Consider the following 17,771-nt stretch of genomic DNA (forward strand, 5'->3'; position numbering starts at 1 on the left):
TTCTGGAGGGTTTTCGGATTGGGGGTATGCAGGTGGGGAAAGATCTTTATGGAACTGGCCATTGGGAGTTTGACCCTGCTTCACTGAGTATTTGGGCAACAGAAATTATACCTAGTTTATCTTCTTTCTTCCCTTCCTTCCTTCCTTTCTTCCTTTCTTCCTTCCTTCCTTCCTTCCTTCCTTCCTTCCTTCCTTCCTTCTTTCTTTCTTTCTTTCTTTCTTTCTTTCTTTCTTTCTTTCTTTGTAGAAGAGTATACAAGGGGCTGGACCTGGGAGGGCTTGGAAGTGGGATGGGGTGTATTATATGAAATTCCTAAATAATCAATATCAATAGGGATAAAAAGGAAAATGAGTTCGTTGAAGCCTCAGATAACAGATGTCTTGGGTCCTCCCTTCCTTACCATCTCTACTCATTCTAGTAGAGGCTAGTAAAACACAGTGGGTTTACTTAGCTGTGGGACTTGCTTATGCTTAAGAAAAATCAGAGTGAGATTCCGAGTTAGCAGTAGAACTTAATAGAGTATAAATAATGTAAAATCATTGTCTCAGGGTACTGAAACTGTTTAAATGGGGTATAACACACACACACACACACACAGAGACACACACAGAGAGTGAGAGTGAGTGTGTGAGAGAGAAAGAGAGAGAGAGTGAGAGAGAGAGAGAGAGAGAGAGAGAGAGAGAGAGAGAGAGAGAGAGAGAGAGATTTGTAGGTTAATTTTCTTTCAGAATGCTTATCATGGTGAAGTTGAGATGGCTGAAGTGAAATCCAAACCTAATTACAATACATCCTCAGAAACCATCTTCAACACTTTTCTGTGGTCAGTGGTTCTTAGTTATGCAAACTCAATGGCCTATTAGAAGTGACCATAGTATAGCTTCTCACTCTCCAGGACACTGTAACACAGTCTGACTGCTTCTAATGCACACAGAAGCACTTTTAAAAGGCAGCAGTGCTCGCTAAACATCTTTAATACTCAAAAATATTGAGTGTACCCTGTTGCCCCATGCTTATCTCATACAGCTTGGTGAATTTATCAGTTATGGGAGGGCTGGTTATGCTGTAGAATAGTAATTTAAAAAGGTAAAGGGACAACTCATTCTTGTAGAAATGCTGGGCACATTGCTAAACACTGTAAGTATTTGTAACACTACTTATTCTTAGTTCAGATCCAACATTTAGGAAATGCTTGAAGAATTTGAGTTGCTGTTAGTTTTGGTAACATGAAGAAAATGCTCTTCAAAGCATAAGTAAAAACACGATGCTAAATTTTATTTATAGATTGACTATATGAGAATTCAGAGAATAAAAAAGCTAAAAGAATATACTTAATAGCAACAGCAGTCATGTTTTTAGTAAATGTAGAAGGAAGTTTATGCTCTTTTTGAGATAGCTCAGTGAATTCTCTGAGATCCTATTGTTACGGGTTTTAAGAAATAGAATTACCTCGTGTAGTCCAATAAAAATTTTAAAAAGTAAGGAAATGAAGATGACAAGGCAAACACCGAAGTATGTGTTGATGTGTGCCTATAGCCCCTTCCCCAACCCAGAGCACCCTTGTCATGACACCACAGTAAATTTCCCAACAGAATCCAACTTCACAGGCACTCACGTTCAAGAAGGTACTGACTGAAAACAGAAAAACAAAACAAAACAAAAACAGAAAAGTAACTGCTTTATTTGAAATCTCTCCTACCCTTGGATGGGTCAGGGAAGATACCGTGGCTCCTGCTTTTGATCACAGAGGGCTTTGGGGACTGCTGGCTGTTTTGACTGGAGTGGGACTTGCCATGGTCAATGCTCTCCGTCTGTTCTTTCAGCGGATACCACCGAGGCGTGTTGTCCAGATGAGATGTGCTAGATAGGTCAATCAACACCTGGAAAAGGACAATGAAGAGGTAAAAGGGTGGACTAGCTTTCAGTGGGCTATTGGCGTTTCTGTGAGTTCACATTTAAACAAGGATGTGACCACATGATTAAACATAGTCCTTAGGATGGTGGCGGCAGCTTTCTCAGCTTTTGTTCCCTGTTTAGCAATTTTTCTGTTTCTCTGTCAACTTTTCCTCAGCCACTATACTGAAAATTATGCTTTGTGAATCCAAAAAGCTTAACAAATATGTGATTAAACTGAACTATATTTGGGCTTTGACCATCCCCTAATTTCCTGGTGTAAGTAGCATGAGAAAAAGATCAGAGCCATAAGTCAGACTTTATGAGACAGAAGTTGTTTTGGGTTGTTCTATAAAATGACTTTTAATTCAGAAGATATGTATGATTTTAATCACAAGATGGACTAGATAATGAAGTGAGTAATTTACAATGGCTACCTCATTCCTACATTTTAAATCACGCCTTGTTGTTGGAGATAGGGATGTGACTGTAAACAGATGAAGAGAAAATACTGTGTCATGGTTATCTGGCATTTTCTTTTTCTTAATGGTCAAGAAAATACTGTATTTTTGCAGTTATGGGCACCATGACTTTCATAAATACAATGTAGATAACTGATCTTGGTTCATAGAAGCAAAAGAGTAAATTAGGTCTTCACTACGTCAATACTTTGAAATATGTCAAACTAAAGCTATATTCTAGAGTAATTCTGCATTAGTCAATGTTAGTGTCAGTGGCTAAAATAGGAGAATATAATATATAATAGAACACACACACACACACACACACACATATATATAAAGGATATATCTCATATATTTTACGTATATATAACATACATAGATATATAATTTAAGAAATGAGCCTTAGAGAAAGCACATGATTTGTAACATTATTGATGAAAACCCTGAAGTTCTGCTCACTGTTCCAGATTCCATTCCTTGTCATAGTCTCATCTAGATTTATGCCTTTAAATAATTTAAAAGGTACATCAAATGGCAGATTGAAAACCACTCCTTAAGATTCTGCTCACCTATTCAAAAAGTAACTCGCTAAATAAACTTACCTGGTTAAAAAAATCTTTGGTCAGGAAAGGCTACTGCGTAAACTCAAGAAACTTACTTTGCACTGTGCCTTAACTTGTCACAGATAGCGACTGTACAAAGGTCAAACGCAAACAAACAGAAAACCAACAATGAGGGAACAGGAAATCTAGACTTACCTCTCCAAGGAAGTCGTTGGAAGAGAATCTATCATAATCCCAAACTGTCACCTCCAAGGTCTTCTTCATGAGCTGCATTCGGACACAGCTGTCATCAGCCCATGTTTCCAACATGCATTTCAGCATATTCATAGATGACACCTTGAACTCTTTTGTTTTATTAGAATACTTGGTATTTTATTTAAGACTATTTGTTAAATGTTGTGTAAAATTTTAACAATCAATCTGTAATTCAGCCTAGCGTTTGATTATACAAAACCTCATTATTTTGCAAACAAACTGGTCCCACATATTGTTCTATTTGAAATCCTCATTTGATACAAAGTGGTTTACGCTCTTTAAACATATGAGAGCCATACATCTAAAGCATTTAAAAACTTCTTCTTCTCAATCATTACCAAAAATGAAGCATTGTTTAACTTCTGCAAAATTTAACTTACTTTAAAGAGGCCAAATTAATACACATTTATAACTACATATTCAAAGCCATCTTACAGGGAACAAACCAGAAGCCTGATTTTGAAAAAAAAAAAAAAAATATATATATATATATATATATATATATATATATATCCATAAATTATCTTATATGGACAAGTTTTTTGTTTTTATTTATAATAAATCAAATATATAAACAAAAAGTTTGACATTTGAACTAACAACTCCTACTGCTGTTCCTCTGGTAAAGGAATCCACAGTTTTTAAAATTAAAAGATATGTACACTAATAAAAATTTTGTCTAGAACCGCGTAATTTTAGATTGAAAGTTTTATGATAACCATCATTACATCAACTTCTGTAAACATTAGTTTTCTCCTCTTTGTGAGCTTTAATTTATAGAAATGGAGTCCTACATCTTTGCTGGATAGAATAAACCTACACATTTTATATACCTCTTTCTTTTTTGCTGTTTCTTCTTAAAAATCAAAATATAGCCAGTTGAAAATATTTCTTCCCAATTTGTAAATCCGACCCTGTTTATTGAAGATTTTATGGCTTAATATGTTCAACGATCCTCATTTCACTGAATTACTTGGTCCTGTTTCGCCTCCATTGCTCCAAATAGGAGCGTCTGCTTTACCTTAGCTCTGACGTTCACTCCTGCATCATTGCTGCACAGGTTTCTCATGTGTGATTAATGTACTCATACTGTTTGGAAAACTTTGATATAGACCGTAATTCTTCCCTAATACTGTCATCACCACACTTAGTCAGCCTATTGCTGTCATTTGTATAACAGTAATTACATACCTGCTCCATGGAAATACTTTTATAAATTACTGTTTGATTCCACTCTGGATTAAGACTTTTCTGGACATATTTAGTCCTTCTCTTGTACTCAGCACTGAATTGGAAGAGAAGAAAGAGTTATTTTGACATTTCCAATTAACTGATGACTTCCCAGTCAAACTGAAGGATGCACAGCCTTTGCCAGGTCTTACATCACTGTGAGATCATTTCATCTTCCACTTTGGAATTTAATCTTAAACGGAACACACCATCACAGTCTGAAAGCAGATTGGCTGCCTAGGGTTTCGCTTGCACTCCTGAGTATGCTTTTAAAGAAATTCCTGAGTATTTGAAGCATACTATTATATTTTACTGAAAGCAGATGTTTACATTAACTATATATAACATTGATATATATTTGCTTCATAAATAGTAATAGAGTCTTGAACCTTCTAAGTGTTTTACATCCAATCCTGTCAGCAAAGCAAAATTGTCTTTTAACCCTGAAAATATAGCAAAGTTTAAGAGAACATGGGTGTGACCTGACCATTTGCTGGTGGACACCCAAGTTCTGATTCCTCAGCTGCATAGCTGGTTTGGACCCTAATTGGGCTACATTAGACCCTTCTTCGTTTTGATTTTTAAGAAAGAAAGTAAGAATAAGGCAATAATTGCATTTGTAGAGATAACCAAGACAAATGGTTCTTACATCATGAGATTTCAAAAACTTCCTCAAAGGGACACTTGAAACTCCCTCTAAAGTATGACCTTTACAATAATTATAAAGCAGGTTTGACTGCCCTGTGCCACTAGTTTATGTCAAAATTAAAGTTCATAAAGACTTCATACATTGCGACTTGTGGCATTTCAATGAATCCCTAATTCTTCCATGGCCTCTGGATTTCCCATCTTAATTCACATCTCATTGATTAAAAACACTGTATTTCTTGTAGGTATCATTTATTTACTAGGAAGTCCTGATACTTGTCTAAAATTACAAATTACCTTTTTTAAAAGACAGCCAAGACTCCATACCTCTCCCAGTCCAGGAGAATCTAACATAATTATTTTCTGTCATAAATTTTGAACATGGTGATTTCTGAAAGCTGTAATGTAATATGTCATGAAATTTGAGTCATGGAGTTTGTGTCTCACCAAGCCTCAAATGTTAGACATAATAAAGTGACTTTAGTGTCTTCTTGTTCTAAACATCCTGAGTGTACGAAAGTAAGAACAGGTTTTGATAATGTCATTCAAGATAAAGTATAGACACTTTGGAAGAAATGCTTACAAAATGATTTTAACAAATAGAATTACCAGGAAGATATGAGGTTGTACAGATATTTCACTCCTAACTTCAGCAATACTTAGTAAAGTTTAAGATATTATATGCACACCCAGAGTATTTCTTTTTTTTCATTTTTTCAGAGTATTTCAAGTGACCTAATTCTGCTTTTATCCCAAAGAAAATCTCTCATATGTACAAAAGAAATGTATTTAAAAATATTTATCACAAAATTATTTCTGATGAATTAATAAATGAATAAATAATGATTGTATATTCAACCAATAAAATATTAAGCAACAAGATAAATTTAATTAAATTTTTGAAAATGTTTTTGTATAAAGTTTTACAGGAAGATAAATAGGTCAAAGTTAACTTATCATTATGTGAGCTTAAAATCATTTAAAATAATGGTATAAATTAGTGATAACACGTGTATATAAGTCATATATATATATATATATATATATATATATATATATATATATCACAGCAAAGCTTAGGATGTATAAATATTAAATTCAATTTAGGTAATATTCTAGGTGGACAAGATAGTGGTTTTAAGAACTCCAAGTGTACATGTAATATTTCTTCTATTAGAAAAATAAAGGAAAGAAGTGTATTATGATAAGGTGATAATTAGTAGTAAGCTCATAGGCATTTTTAAGGTATAATTTTCAATAAAATTGAAAAATTCTGATTTCCCAAACTAAAAATTTCTAGGCACAGTATGTCCCCTTTGGCTTTTATCTACCTTTATTTATTTATTTTTTTTTTGATGGCATAGGAAAAATTAATGTGAACACTTTCAAGTTAACAGCTGATACTGCCCAATAGAGAAACATAGTCATTCCTCTAGGCTGGTTCACTTAAGCCAGGTGCAGGCTTATAGAGTTTTGCATTTTTGTGTGACCTGAACTTAGTTATTGAAGTGGTAAAATCATGAGCCCATTACAGCAAAGATAAGAAAGATACAAATTGTTGTTAACAAGTAATATTATTTTTTAAAGTTCAAATATGTGTGTGTGTGTGTGTGTGTGTGTGTGTGTGTGTGTGTGTGTGTGTGTGTGTGTGTGCATGTGTATGTGTATAAAATTTTAAGGCAAGCATAAAGTCAAATGCAAGCATGTTATTTCATTAAATTCTGGCTATGATTTAAACAAAAACAATTTATAGTGCTGCTATTTTCCAAAGGATTTATCAATCTCTGGATTTCCTCAAACCACAAAATAGGAACAAACTCTAAGAATTTCACATTCACAGTTAGAATTCTTGTCACTTCTACAGCTAGAAAAATCATGAAATAGCAGGTCTCTATCAGAAACCATGCATCTTTATCATGAAGGATAACTGTGATGGTAGGAAATTAGGATCATATATTGTTTTCATTTGGAAAAGAAGTTCCTAGTCATATTGAAATAATGAATAACCTTGAGTTCTGACTGCTTCCTAGGCAGGACTAAAACAGCTTTGTATGTGCTAACCCATTGAATCTTATAGGCGTTCTTAGAGAACAGACACCATATATGATCTTATTTAATAGGGCAGAAAGATTTAAGCTTAGACTCTAAGCCTCAGAGGAATTTAGTTGTGCTAGTAAGGCTGTATGAGTATTAGGTGTTAGGACCAGGATTTAAGTATAAAAAATGTCTTATTCTTTACTCTTAATCACATTATATGAAATTAACTTATGAAACCTACCCGTAAGCATCACTCAGTCATCTGTTTTCTATATAGGCTTAATTAGCGAAAGTATTATGCACTTTGTCTCCATAATACAAAGTTCCTCCACCTCAATTTACATACATAGAAGTTACATTACAACAAAAGAGATTAGAACATATTTAGAGTTGCATAGAGATATTCTGAATGGCATGGGGTATGTAAATTCTATGTGACAAGGGGGTTGGATATTAAAGGCATTTATCTGTTTGCAGAGACAGAAGTAATCTAAGCTGGCACAGATTAAAATTATATTAATAGAGTGTAAGTGATTCTCCAATTCTCTTCAGACTCAAGCCCTTTCCTACAATGTTAGTTTTGTTTGGGAAAATCATTATTATCATTGCCCAGCTGGTCTGTTTTAGATTTCATACCAAATGTTCTACAAAACCTCTACATGTATTTCTTTCATGTATCAATAGATGGAATGACTCTACAGGTTTAAACATGAAAGTACACAGAACATCAGACACAAGAAAATCTATGTATGACATTTTGTGCCACCTGACACTTTCATATTTATTTACCTTTATTTTCAAATATTTATATATTTGAAATGTAGAGTCAACGCATTAACAAATATTCTGCTTCTAAAGTCCTGTCAGGTAAAATGGAAGTGAGTTTAACGTCATTTACAAAAACTAACAATAGGATCACGTTCTCCTTTCTGACTATTCATTTCACTCATTGCAGATATGAAACCAAACCCATTCTCTCTGTGTGGATTTGAGATCTTGCCATTTTATTTTGAGCATCCAGATCTGAAAAAATTCTTTGCTTCAAAGTCTGGTGGAAGCTTTCATTATCCAAGCAACAGCCAGTTTCCTCTCCACTCTTAAACCCCGTAATGCCTTACACTGATAGCTTGCTCTTTGTCTCTAGAATTCCATTTTCTCACTCCGGAAGTATAGGGTTTATTGCCTTCATTTTTGATGGAGCTTTTGCCCCCTTCTTCTTGCTCAGGAATCAGCAGCTGCTGATAGCAGCCGTTCAAAGCTCTGCATGTCTCTGCCTGGGCACCAGCAAGCATGGAATTTTATATTTTAAAGTTTTGATAGCTAAAGAGTCATTTGTGTTCCCACAACAGCACAGCAATACTAAGAACAGAACTCCAGAGTCTGTAAGTGTGAAGCCACTTCTTGTTTTTGTTTTGTTTGGTTTTTAAACACGTTTTTGCCATATGCTCTTGTTCCTGTAATTTCTTTCCCCTTCTAACCTCAAGTTTTCTGGGCACTCATTGCTCTTCTTTTGCTCTCGAGGGAGGTGGGACTAGGTGTCCTCTTTAGGTTTCAGCTACTCTTTTCGGCTTTACAATTCTCTTCTTTTCTAGTCATGAGCTTGTAACTGGATCCTGATTGAATGTCTTCTAATCCATCATTTTCTAGCCTTGCTTCTAGACTTTTGACTTCTTGTTTCTGATTCTGGCTTGAGACTATTTTGATCCCTATCCTGGGGCTGAGACTTTTTCTGGGATGGGCGACTTTCATGGAATGTAGATGTTGAGTGACTTCTTCCTCAGGATGACTTGTGTTCTGTGTGCCGTCTTCATTTTCAGATGGATTTACTTGCTCCCTTATTTAGAAGAAGAATATATTTTTCGTCATTGTGTTTCTCAGATATCTGTCTTACAGGATTCATCTTTGTATCTTATCTTCTTGCTTTTATTATGAACAAGGCTTCCTTATTTATTTATATATTTTTTACTTTTATTTTTTCCTTTTTTTATTGGATATTTTCTGTATCTACAATTCAAATGTTATTTCCTTTCCCCCCACTCCCATCTCCCCTCCCACTCCCACTACCCTTGTTACTATGAAGGTGCTCCCTCTCTCAACCACCCTCTCCACCTCAGTGCCTTGGCATTCCCCTACACTGGGAAAATGAGCCTTCATTTGACCAAAAGCTTCTCCTCCCATTGAGGCCAGATAATGCTATCCTCTGCTACATATTCAACTGGAGCCATGGGTCTCTCCATGTGTGCTCATTGGTTGGTGTTTTTGTCCCTGGTAGCGGTGGATGGTTTGGTTGGTTGATGATGTTGTTTTTCCCATGGGGTTGTAGACCCTTTCAGCTCCTTCAGTCCTTTCTCTAGCTCCTTCATTGGGATCCCTGTGTTAAGTCAATGGTTAGCTGCAAGCATCCTCATTTTGTATCATTATGGCACTGGCCAAATGTCTAAGGAGGCAACTATATCCAGTTCCCGCCAGTAAGCATTTCTTGGGATCAACAACAGTGACTGGGTTTTGTGGCTGCTTATGAGATGGATTCCCAGGTGAGGCAGTCTCTGGGTGATCTTCTCTTCAATCCCAGTTCCTCTATTTGTCCCTTTATTTTTCTCCTGTAAGTATTTTGTTCTCCCTTCTAAGAAGTACTGAGGCATCCATATTTTAGTCTTAAGCCCCATAAGGTTTGTGAATTGTTTCCTGGGTATTTCTAGCATTTTCGGCTGGTATCGGCTTATCAGTGAGAACATACGATGGGTATGAACAAGGCTTCCGATTTGGCTGAGACCGCCATCTTCAGTTCAATTTCTTCACTCTTCAGTTCACTTTACGCTTCTTGTGTTTATGTCCTTCATTATTGAACTCTGAGTTATGGTTTTGAATAAAAGTATTTTGAGATTCTAGAAGAAAGAAATAAACTTCAAGGCTCCCTTTACTACCTCTATCTGGGAATGTCTTTTCTGGGACTATTTATCTTGTTCTGTACCAGTAGCCTGAGAATCTAATTAACCTTCTTTAGTAAAAATATCCTCTTGATATAAAGGTACAAAACCAAACAAACAACCTCTCCAATAACAACAAAACAACAACAACAACAATAACAAAAAACCCAAACATCTTCTGCCTCTCCATAGTTATCTCCTGAGCTCTAGGGCATCAGAATTACAAATGTTTGCCATCATGTCTAGTGAAGTCCAGTCTTGAGTTAAATTCTGGTATGAGGCATGAGATAGGTTGGAACCTGGGCAGCTAAGGTAAAATCTCTGCTTGCCACAAGCAACAATAGAGGCCAGTAGGAAGGTTTCCTACAAACTACAATCCAGAGTGAACAAACACAAAACTAAAACAACTTTTTTTTTTGAGACAGGGTTACTCTGTAGCCCTTGTTGTCTTGGAACTCTCTGTAGATCAGGCTGGCTGTGAACTTATAGATCAACCTGCCTCTGCTCCCAGTGCTGGGACTAAAGGCATATACCACTATATAGAGTGTTTTGATGAAATCATATTTCCTAATCTCAAATTCCTCCCCTCTCTCCCCTCTTCATTCTTCTCTCTCCAATTATATAATATATATATTCACAGAGTTCATTCGGTGCTGCCTTGCTGCCTTTATGTGTATGTATGTAGGGCCCTCTATTGGAACATGGGTGGCCTCACAACTCTTATACCTGAGAAAAGCCAAGTCTTTGTTACTCAGCAGCCATCACTAGGGTGAACATTCATGAGCCAATGCTGGGCTGTTCGATGATCCACTGCATGTCTGTGCCTTTTCCCACAGTTTTGATCACCCCATTTTATGGATCAAAGCCGTCCCTTAGCAGATCATTTCGAGTTTTACTTTTTCTCTTCCTTCAATTAATTAGCCTGTAGGCAGCATGCTCTTATGTATCTCAGGCTGACCTTGAACATGGAACCCCCCCCCTCATAATTTTATTGCTTTGTATTTCCTGAACTGCAAAGCTTGCCACATAAAACCTTTTCTTTTAATCACTTGTTTACAGTTACTGCTCTCTGGCTATCTTGTGCGTGATACTATAATACTCTGTTGAAACTTAATACGGTTGATAAATTATCACAATTTGAAAAGCTATGCTGATATCTCCACCTTTCCAAACATGGACAGTTAAACTGGGTTTTTGAATATAAGCATAAATTGAATCTGAGGGGAAAAGAGCTTATTCTCCTTTGCCTTTCTCATTAGAGGGCAGAGTACGTTAGTGATATCACATTATGGCAATTAGGTCATGTTAAAGAATTAATGATTTATAAATATGGGAAAATACAAAATCAGTTCATCACATGAACATGGCAATTTCATCTTAAAACATGACGTAGGGGACCGAAGCTGAAAGGAGTGGTACTATATGAGAAAAGAAGAAAAAAGAAAAAGAAAAAAAAAACTCACAACTGTGAGTTTTTTATACATTTTAAATCTTTCAAAAATAAGAGTTGGGTTTAGACATCACATTCCAATATTTGTTCCAAATGACAATACTTTGTACACTAACAAATGTGTTTAAAGAAAGTCTAGCCAGTCACTGTACTTCCAGTTCTGGTGATAACTAAAACTTGTTACCATCATAGCAAAATCACACTAATGAGAAAACTGCAGTCTGCCCAACAGGATGATGAGAGAAAGTAGGGGACTTCTCAGTTACATCGTGTGGTAGTTTTTGTGCTGGAGTCAGCACACCGTATCATACTTGTATCAAGGCCAGAGGGCACTTGCCATCCTCCCTTGGCTTTCCCTCCTCTCTGTCTCACCTGACCTCAATCCTTTCATAGCGTATGGGTCTATTTAGAAAGAGAAGATAAAACTGGAGCAGTGTAAATTTATTAGGGCAGTAGGACTTTTATCATTTTATTCATCCATATTGTTTTAAATTTTATGTGTATGACTGTTCAGCCTGCATTCATGCCTGTGCACCACCGTAGACCTAATGTACACACATGCTAGAAGTGGATGTTGGTCCCTGGGACTGGTGTTAGAGAAAATTGTGAGACTACATGAGGGTGCTGGCAACGGAATTCAGGTCCTTGGGAAGAGCAGCCTGTCTTTTACGTGCTCTCTACATTTTTCAATATATTATTTTTAATGCATTACATCTTTATTGAAGAAAGATTATGTCTTTCTTCATATTACTGTAAAACTGTTTTTTATAACTTTGCAGTTACATATTCTTTCTGTGTCTTATTTAATGGTCCTAGAAGTTACCCACTACTAGAATCAAAGAAGTGTGTCTATGTGATTACTCATACAATATAGTAAGTTGATATGTTCCTTCCAGTCACTTTGTGGAGCAGAAGACATAAAATCATAGAAACATTACAATGGTAAGTAAGGAAAGTATAGATCTAACATAACATTTAAAATGAAAAACACGCCTTTGCTATTTCTTCATTTCTAATAGGAGATAAGGAAAACGTAAGCTGTAATTATCACATAAGCAGGTAAATGAGATTCAGCACATGTAATATAAGTGAAACCTGCCATTAAATTACATTTAGGGTGAAATGTCCTTATCTTTTTCTGTTTTTAATATTCTATATTTTTCTGTGTCCTGGAAATTGGTCAGAACTGGTTGCTATAGGCCTCATTCAACAGACATCTATTTGGAGAAAAAAAAGAGTAAAGCCCAAGTATTGGTCTATGTACTTAAGAAGACACAGAGTACAACACTAGGTATAACAGAATAGTCAATACAGAAGAAGAACTGACTGTACCTTGCATTCTGGACAACCATGACTTGACTGCATTGATTCCATTAGGCAGAGTGAAGAATACAACAGAAAAGAAGGAAAGATAGGAAGAAGAAAGTTAAGAATAGAAATAGACAGGAAATATGAGCATAGCCATCACAGAAGCAACACACAGGCTGCAACTGACCTGAGGCAGAAGATAATCTTAGAACTACAGTGAACAACACTCACATGTCTAATGAATCCTTGTTTGCAATGTCACTGAGTAATTAGTGATAAGTTAATGACACATTAGGAATCCAGCATGTTGAGCACTTAAAGGCTGATTCCCAACTTATAAGGAATAGTTGAAGGTAATATGACAGTCATAGTAATAGGTGGGCATTCATTGACCATTTCATTATATGTATTTTAAATATTTCACAGCTAAATATTATAGAAGAGTCTGAAGTATTCAGATTACCTCTGTTCTGCTTGTTCACCTTTGCAACTTTCCAATTCCATCACTCAGTGCATAGATGTAAATATTCATGTGTACTATAAAAGATGACACTGAGGATGCTGTTATGGGAGATGCAAAATCAATCCATTTAAAAACACAGACAAATGTTTAAGAGTAATTTTCCCCAGTGGAGGAGTTAGAGAAAGGACTGAAGGAGCTTAAGGAGTTTGCAGCCCCACAGGAAGAACAACAATATCAACCAACCAGATTTTCTTTCCTGGGACATGTGTTATTTTACTGATTTCATGTAGAATTATTGATGATTTAAGAATGCTTCAGAAAATAAAATTAGATCAACCATAACAGCAGTTCTAACTTTGTAAAAAGGAACTCCCGCAGCAGGGTGTGAAGTCAGAGCCTGTACACTAGTTTGTGCTGTACGGCCTCTGCATTATCTGATTTGTGTCGATTGAGAAACTAAAAAGTATGATTGTGCTCACAGTAAAACTGAACATCAAAAGAACTGGAACTCCCCAGTGGTGAATAAACAGCAGATTCACAGCAGCGCTTAATCCAATATGGCACCTCTTCAGGTAAACCTCGGAGAACACTTCCGGGTCGTTTGTTTGCCTTTAAACCAGTTGGCGTTTTACAGCACATGATATATTTCTGAGGAATGTTTGATGTGTGCTTAGAAACATTTGTTGTGCATTGGTAGCGTGATCTACCAACACCAGCTAGGATCTTAACCACCTTAAAAAAATGCTAGATTTTTTTCAAAATAATATGGAGGTATAGGAATTATGTGAGAGGAAATGTGAACTCTAATTGGCTAGGAAGTGAAAACTTCTGAAGATAAATGACCGTTAGTGACTGCACTACTCTGCTTCTGTGCTGTACTTAAAAGGTTCCAAGCAAAAATTAGTACTCAAGTGTCATCCCCTCATTAATAAAAAATTAAACCATTATTCCTATTAGTTGAGACATTTTCTTAACACATCTCCCTTTGTTTACCACTCATGGTTGCATCACATTAACATGGGCAGTATAAACGACTTAGATTAAATATCATGATTTGTAGAGGTTACTTATTTGAAAACTAGTGGTTTTAAGAACTCATTGACATATCAGAACATTGGTATTAGCATTAATTATGTGATTAGTTATTATACACCATAAAAATACACATCATTTACTTAGTATTTTTATTTGATGCTAGAGAATGAAAGACTCATGTTAAACACACATTCTGCCATGAAGTTAGACCCAAAGCCCTATGCACTTCCTTTATAGCAACAAATCTATACGTCCCACACGAGTAAATAAAACATCTCCTATTTATATAGCAAAGTCATTGCTTCAAATGTTATTATCTGTCACTATTTTTGACAGATTGATTTGGAAATCTGTATATAAATAAGTTTTCATAAAAAGTCACTTATTGACTATGAAAATATATAATACTAATATATATATATATATATATATATATATATATATATATATATTGTAAAAATAAACAGTAAAGAAGTGTTAATTTTCTAGTGTATTTAGGGAGTCAAGTTGTAGGTGTAATGCTTTTGGTCACTGTGTAAAGGTTATCCTTGTGTTACTTAAATGCTAATTTGTCTTTCAGTCCAGACACAGCCTTGTAATGCTTATGACAAGAATCTGCTGTCTTAAGTTTGTGTACACAATTCTTACCATGTACTCTCTGCCTTGTCAATAAAGGCTAATCACCCGATGGGTAGGCATAGGAGAGAATAGGCTAGAACTTCTGCCAGCCAAAGGAAGGGAGGGCTGTGTCCAGAGTGGTGGTGGTGGTGGTGGTAGGGGCGGGAACTCAAAAGGAGTCTATGAGAGCTCAGCTGAAGCATGGAGGGCTCTAAATTCAAGTATTTGGCTGGAAGGTAGCCAGATTTTTGGTCTCTTTGTGTCGTTATTTGGGAACTAGTTAGTACTTAAAGTAAAGCTGCCATATTAATTTACTACATACATTTACATAAAAATGAACATTTACAACCTGTTAGTTCTTAAAATGTGCCACCATTTCTCAAGTGATTTTAGAGTTACAATCTGTCTACTTGGCACATAAATGTTTCTCAACAATCAAAATTCTGCTTGTTCTGATGGAGTCTAGCTTCCTTACAACCACTGCTCTCAGAGAACCATTGATAAGTTCATTTAAAATTTTAATTCAGCCTTATCTACTAATTAGAGAAGAATGCAGTGGCAAAAGTAGACCAAGGACAATCCAGGTTAGGTTTGCAAATAAAAGAATGGAAGAAGCTATCAGGATTGCTCAGAATGTGAGCTGGAATTCTTAGAAGACAGTACCGTGCACTTACCCTCGTCCTGGAAGTAAGTACACCTTAACAAATGGGTCAGAGTAGCCATTGTTGTCTCTGGGGACTAGGTTTCTTGCTTGAAGAATATGTATTATAAGATTTCCGAGATCATAGTTGATTTGAAGCTTTGAGGGGTAGAAAACAATTCCATGAAAAAATAAAAACACATAACATTGTATCAATTAATGCTTTACTAGTTCTTTTAATATTCTATAAGAAGTTATCTTCTTCTCAGTTTTATTTGAAACTAAGCTGTGAATGCCCAGTCTATCTGGAAGGTCTTAGGCACGTCTGGATTTGTAGGAAATATGCTGTTCATGCTTATTGGACTCTGCACAGTGAAGAGGCTTGGCCTAGCTATAGTTCATTTGGAAGAAAAATCATACACTAAGTTTGTATTATATTCTAATATTAAAAATTGTTTATGGAAAAAAATACACCTCACTGATATTGACTATCACAATTACAAGAACTTCGAAAGTAAAATAAACAATTTGTAAAAGTATTATGAGGCAGCAATTAAGTTTTATCACAAATGAGTGGTGAGAAGGAAGGTTATGTGGAGAGGAGGTCATCGACATTAAGATGTAAGATGTAAAGAAGAAACAGTTTAGACTGTTCATATCTTCTCTTTCTCTGCCACTTCTTACAGAGTAAGAGACTGCAGTGATACTAACTTACTCCTTTGACTTTAGAGGCTGGAGAAGAAAGAAGAATATGTCCACAGTACTTTTGGGCAGATCACATTGACATCAAAGAACATGATTTACAACTCATACAAACATTTGAGAAGCTGCCAAAATTCAAAATCTTTGAGCTTAGTATTTTTCTCTTTCATAATTGAAGTATTCTCTTGATGTCCTTCAGATTAAATCTTAATTACATTATTTTTTCAAGAAATAGATACATATATATTCATATTTAAAAGAATGAATGTATGTGTGAAAATACTAACTTTAAAAAATAATTCATACAAAAACAGAAACATAGTGTTTATACCCAAAATGGGGTAACCAAAATGAGTCAAGCCATTGCTTAAAACTTCAGAATTAAAAACATGCTCTTGTGGCACAGTTTTGAAGTGGATAAGTTTTCCAATAGAAATGAATCTTTAGTTGCACAATTAAACAGAGAAAAAAGTCTAGTCATCTCTGATGACCATGAAAAATGTGCAAATAACAATGTTCTGTGTCCTAAGGGAAAAGAAAAGGCACGTTTTGAAAGTGTGTGCTAGGGTGTGACAGGGGAACACAAAGGTCAACCCATAGCTTTTCTGGCGTCCATTTCCAAGTGGTACTGCACCCAAGCAGTTTCTCTTTGACACAAAAACCTTCATACTACCTAAGAGACTCAAAACTTCCCCATTCACTCCTAAAGACATCCAAGGAGCTCAGGGGTCAGACTAGAGAAAGCACAGAGACCTGGGCCATCCTCACACACAGGGGTTCCAGTGCCTGCACCTTTATAATGACTAGTGTATGTGAGCCATTCCCATGAGGCTTTGCCACACAACAGGAGAAAATAACGGAAACAGAATATAATAAAAAGGACAAAAGAAAGAAGTACAAACCAATTTTTCTCATTAAAACCAAACCACAAAAAAAGAATATTTGAACTCAGTGGTTCTCAGCATGTGCAGCTGACCGATGAATCTCATCTCCAACAATGTTTACATTATGATTCACAATAGTAGCAAAGTTACGGCTGTGAGGTAGCCATAAAAATAACTATATGGTTGTGGGTCCCCTCAACACGAGGAACCGAGTTACAGCGTTAGGAAGGTTGAAAACCAGTGTTCACTGTTCAGAGGTATTGTGTCAGGGTAAGTTTCAACTTCAGACTTGAAGTTTTACCGCTGAAGGGGAAGACACGGGAGAGTAAGCAATAAGAGAACCTCAAACCAAACAGAAACAGTAAACAGTCCAAAGGCAAGATGTTAAAAACGCGGTAGGAAAAAAAAAAAAAAAAAAAAAAAACTATTAAAAATCAGTGTTCAGGTGTTTCCTGTGTTGCCTGTGGATTATTGAATGACAAGTCTGGTGAAAACTCTGAACACTGGCAACCAGCAGAGGAGCATCCAGATCAGGCATGCGTAAGTGGAGCCCAGGGACAGGGTTCCTTCCAGGAGAGGCGCCCTGGAAAACACCCCTCACTGCATTCTACGTCTTCACTTTAGCTCTCGTCTGTGCGTGTAGAGTTGCTTCGCTG

At 36.0% G+C, this 17,771-nt stretch overlaps 1 protein-coding gene across 1 annotated transcript in view; it reads right to left on the bottom strand.

The window, feature by feature from the left end:
* PCLO (piccolo presynaptic cytomatrix protein) overlaps window positions 1-17,771 on the bottom strand; it is a gene marked incomplete at both ends in the record, with an annotated part of 299,800 nt that overhangs the window by 50,108 nt on the left and 231,921 nt on the right. Inside the window, 5 exons of the mRNA XM_080936500.1 lie at window positions 1,698-1,878; window positions 3,114-3,185; window positions 4,365-4,458; window positions 12,798-12,824; window positions 15,564-15,688. Coding sequence (XP_080792626.1) covers window positions 1,698-1,878; window positions 3,114-3,185; window positions 4,365-4,458; window positions 12,798-12,824; window positions 15,564-15,688 — 499 coding nt within the window. The remainder of the gene's footprint in view (window positions 1-1,697; window positions 1,879-3,113; window positions 3,186-4,364; window positions 4,459-12,797; window positions 12,825-15,563; window positions 15,689-17,771) is intronic.

The sequence above is a fragment of the Micromys minutus genome, assembly GCF_963924665.1.
Source record: "Micromys minutus genome assembly, chromosome: 23".
Classification (NCBI taxonomy): Eukaryota; Metazoa; Chordata; class Mammalia; order Rodentia; family Muridae; genus Micromys; species Micromys minutus.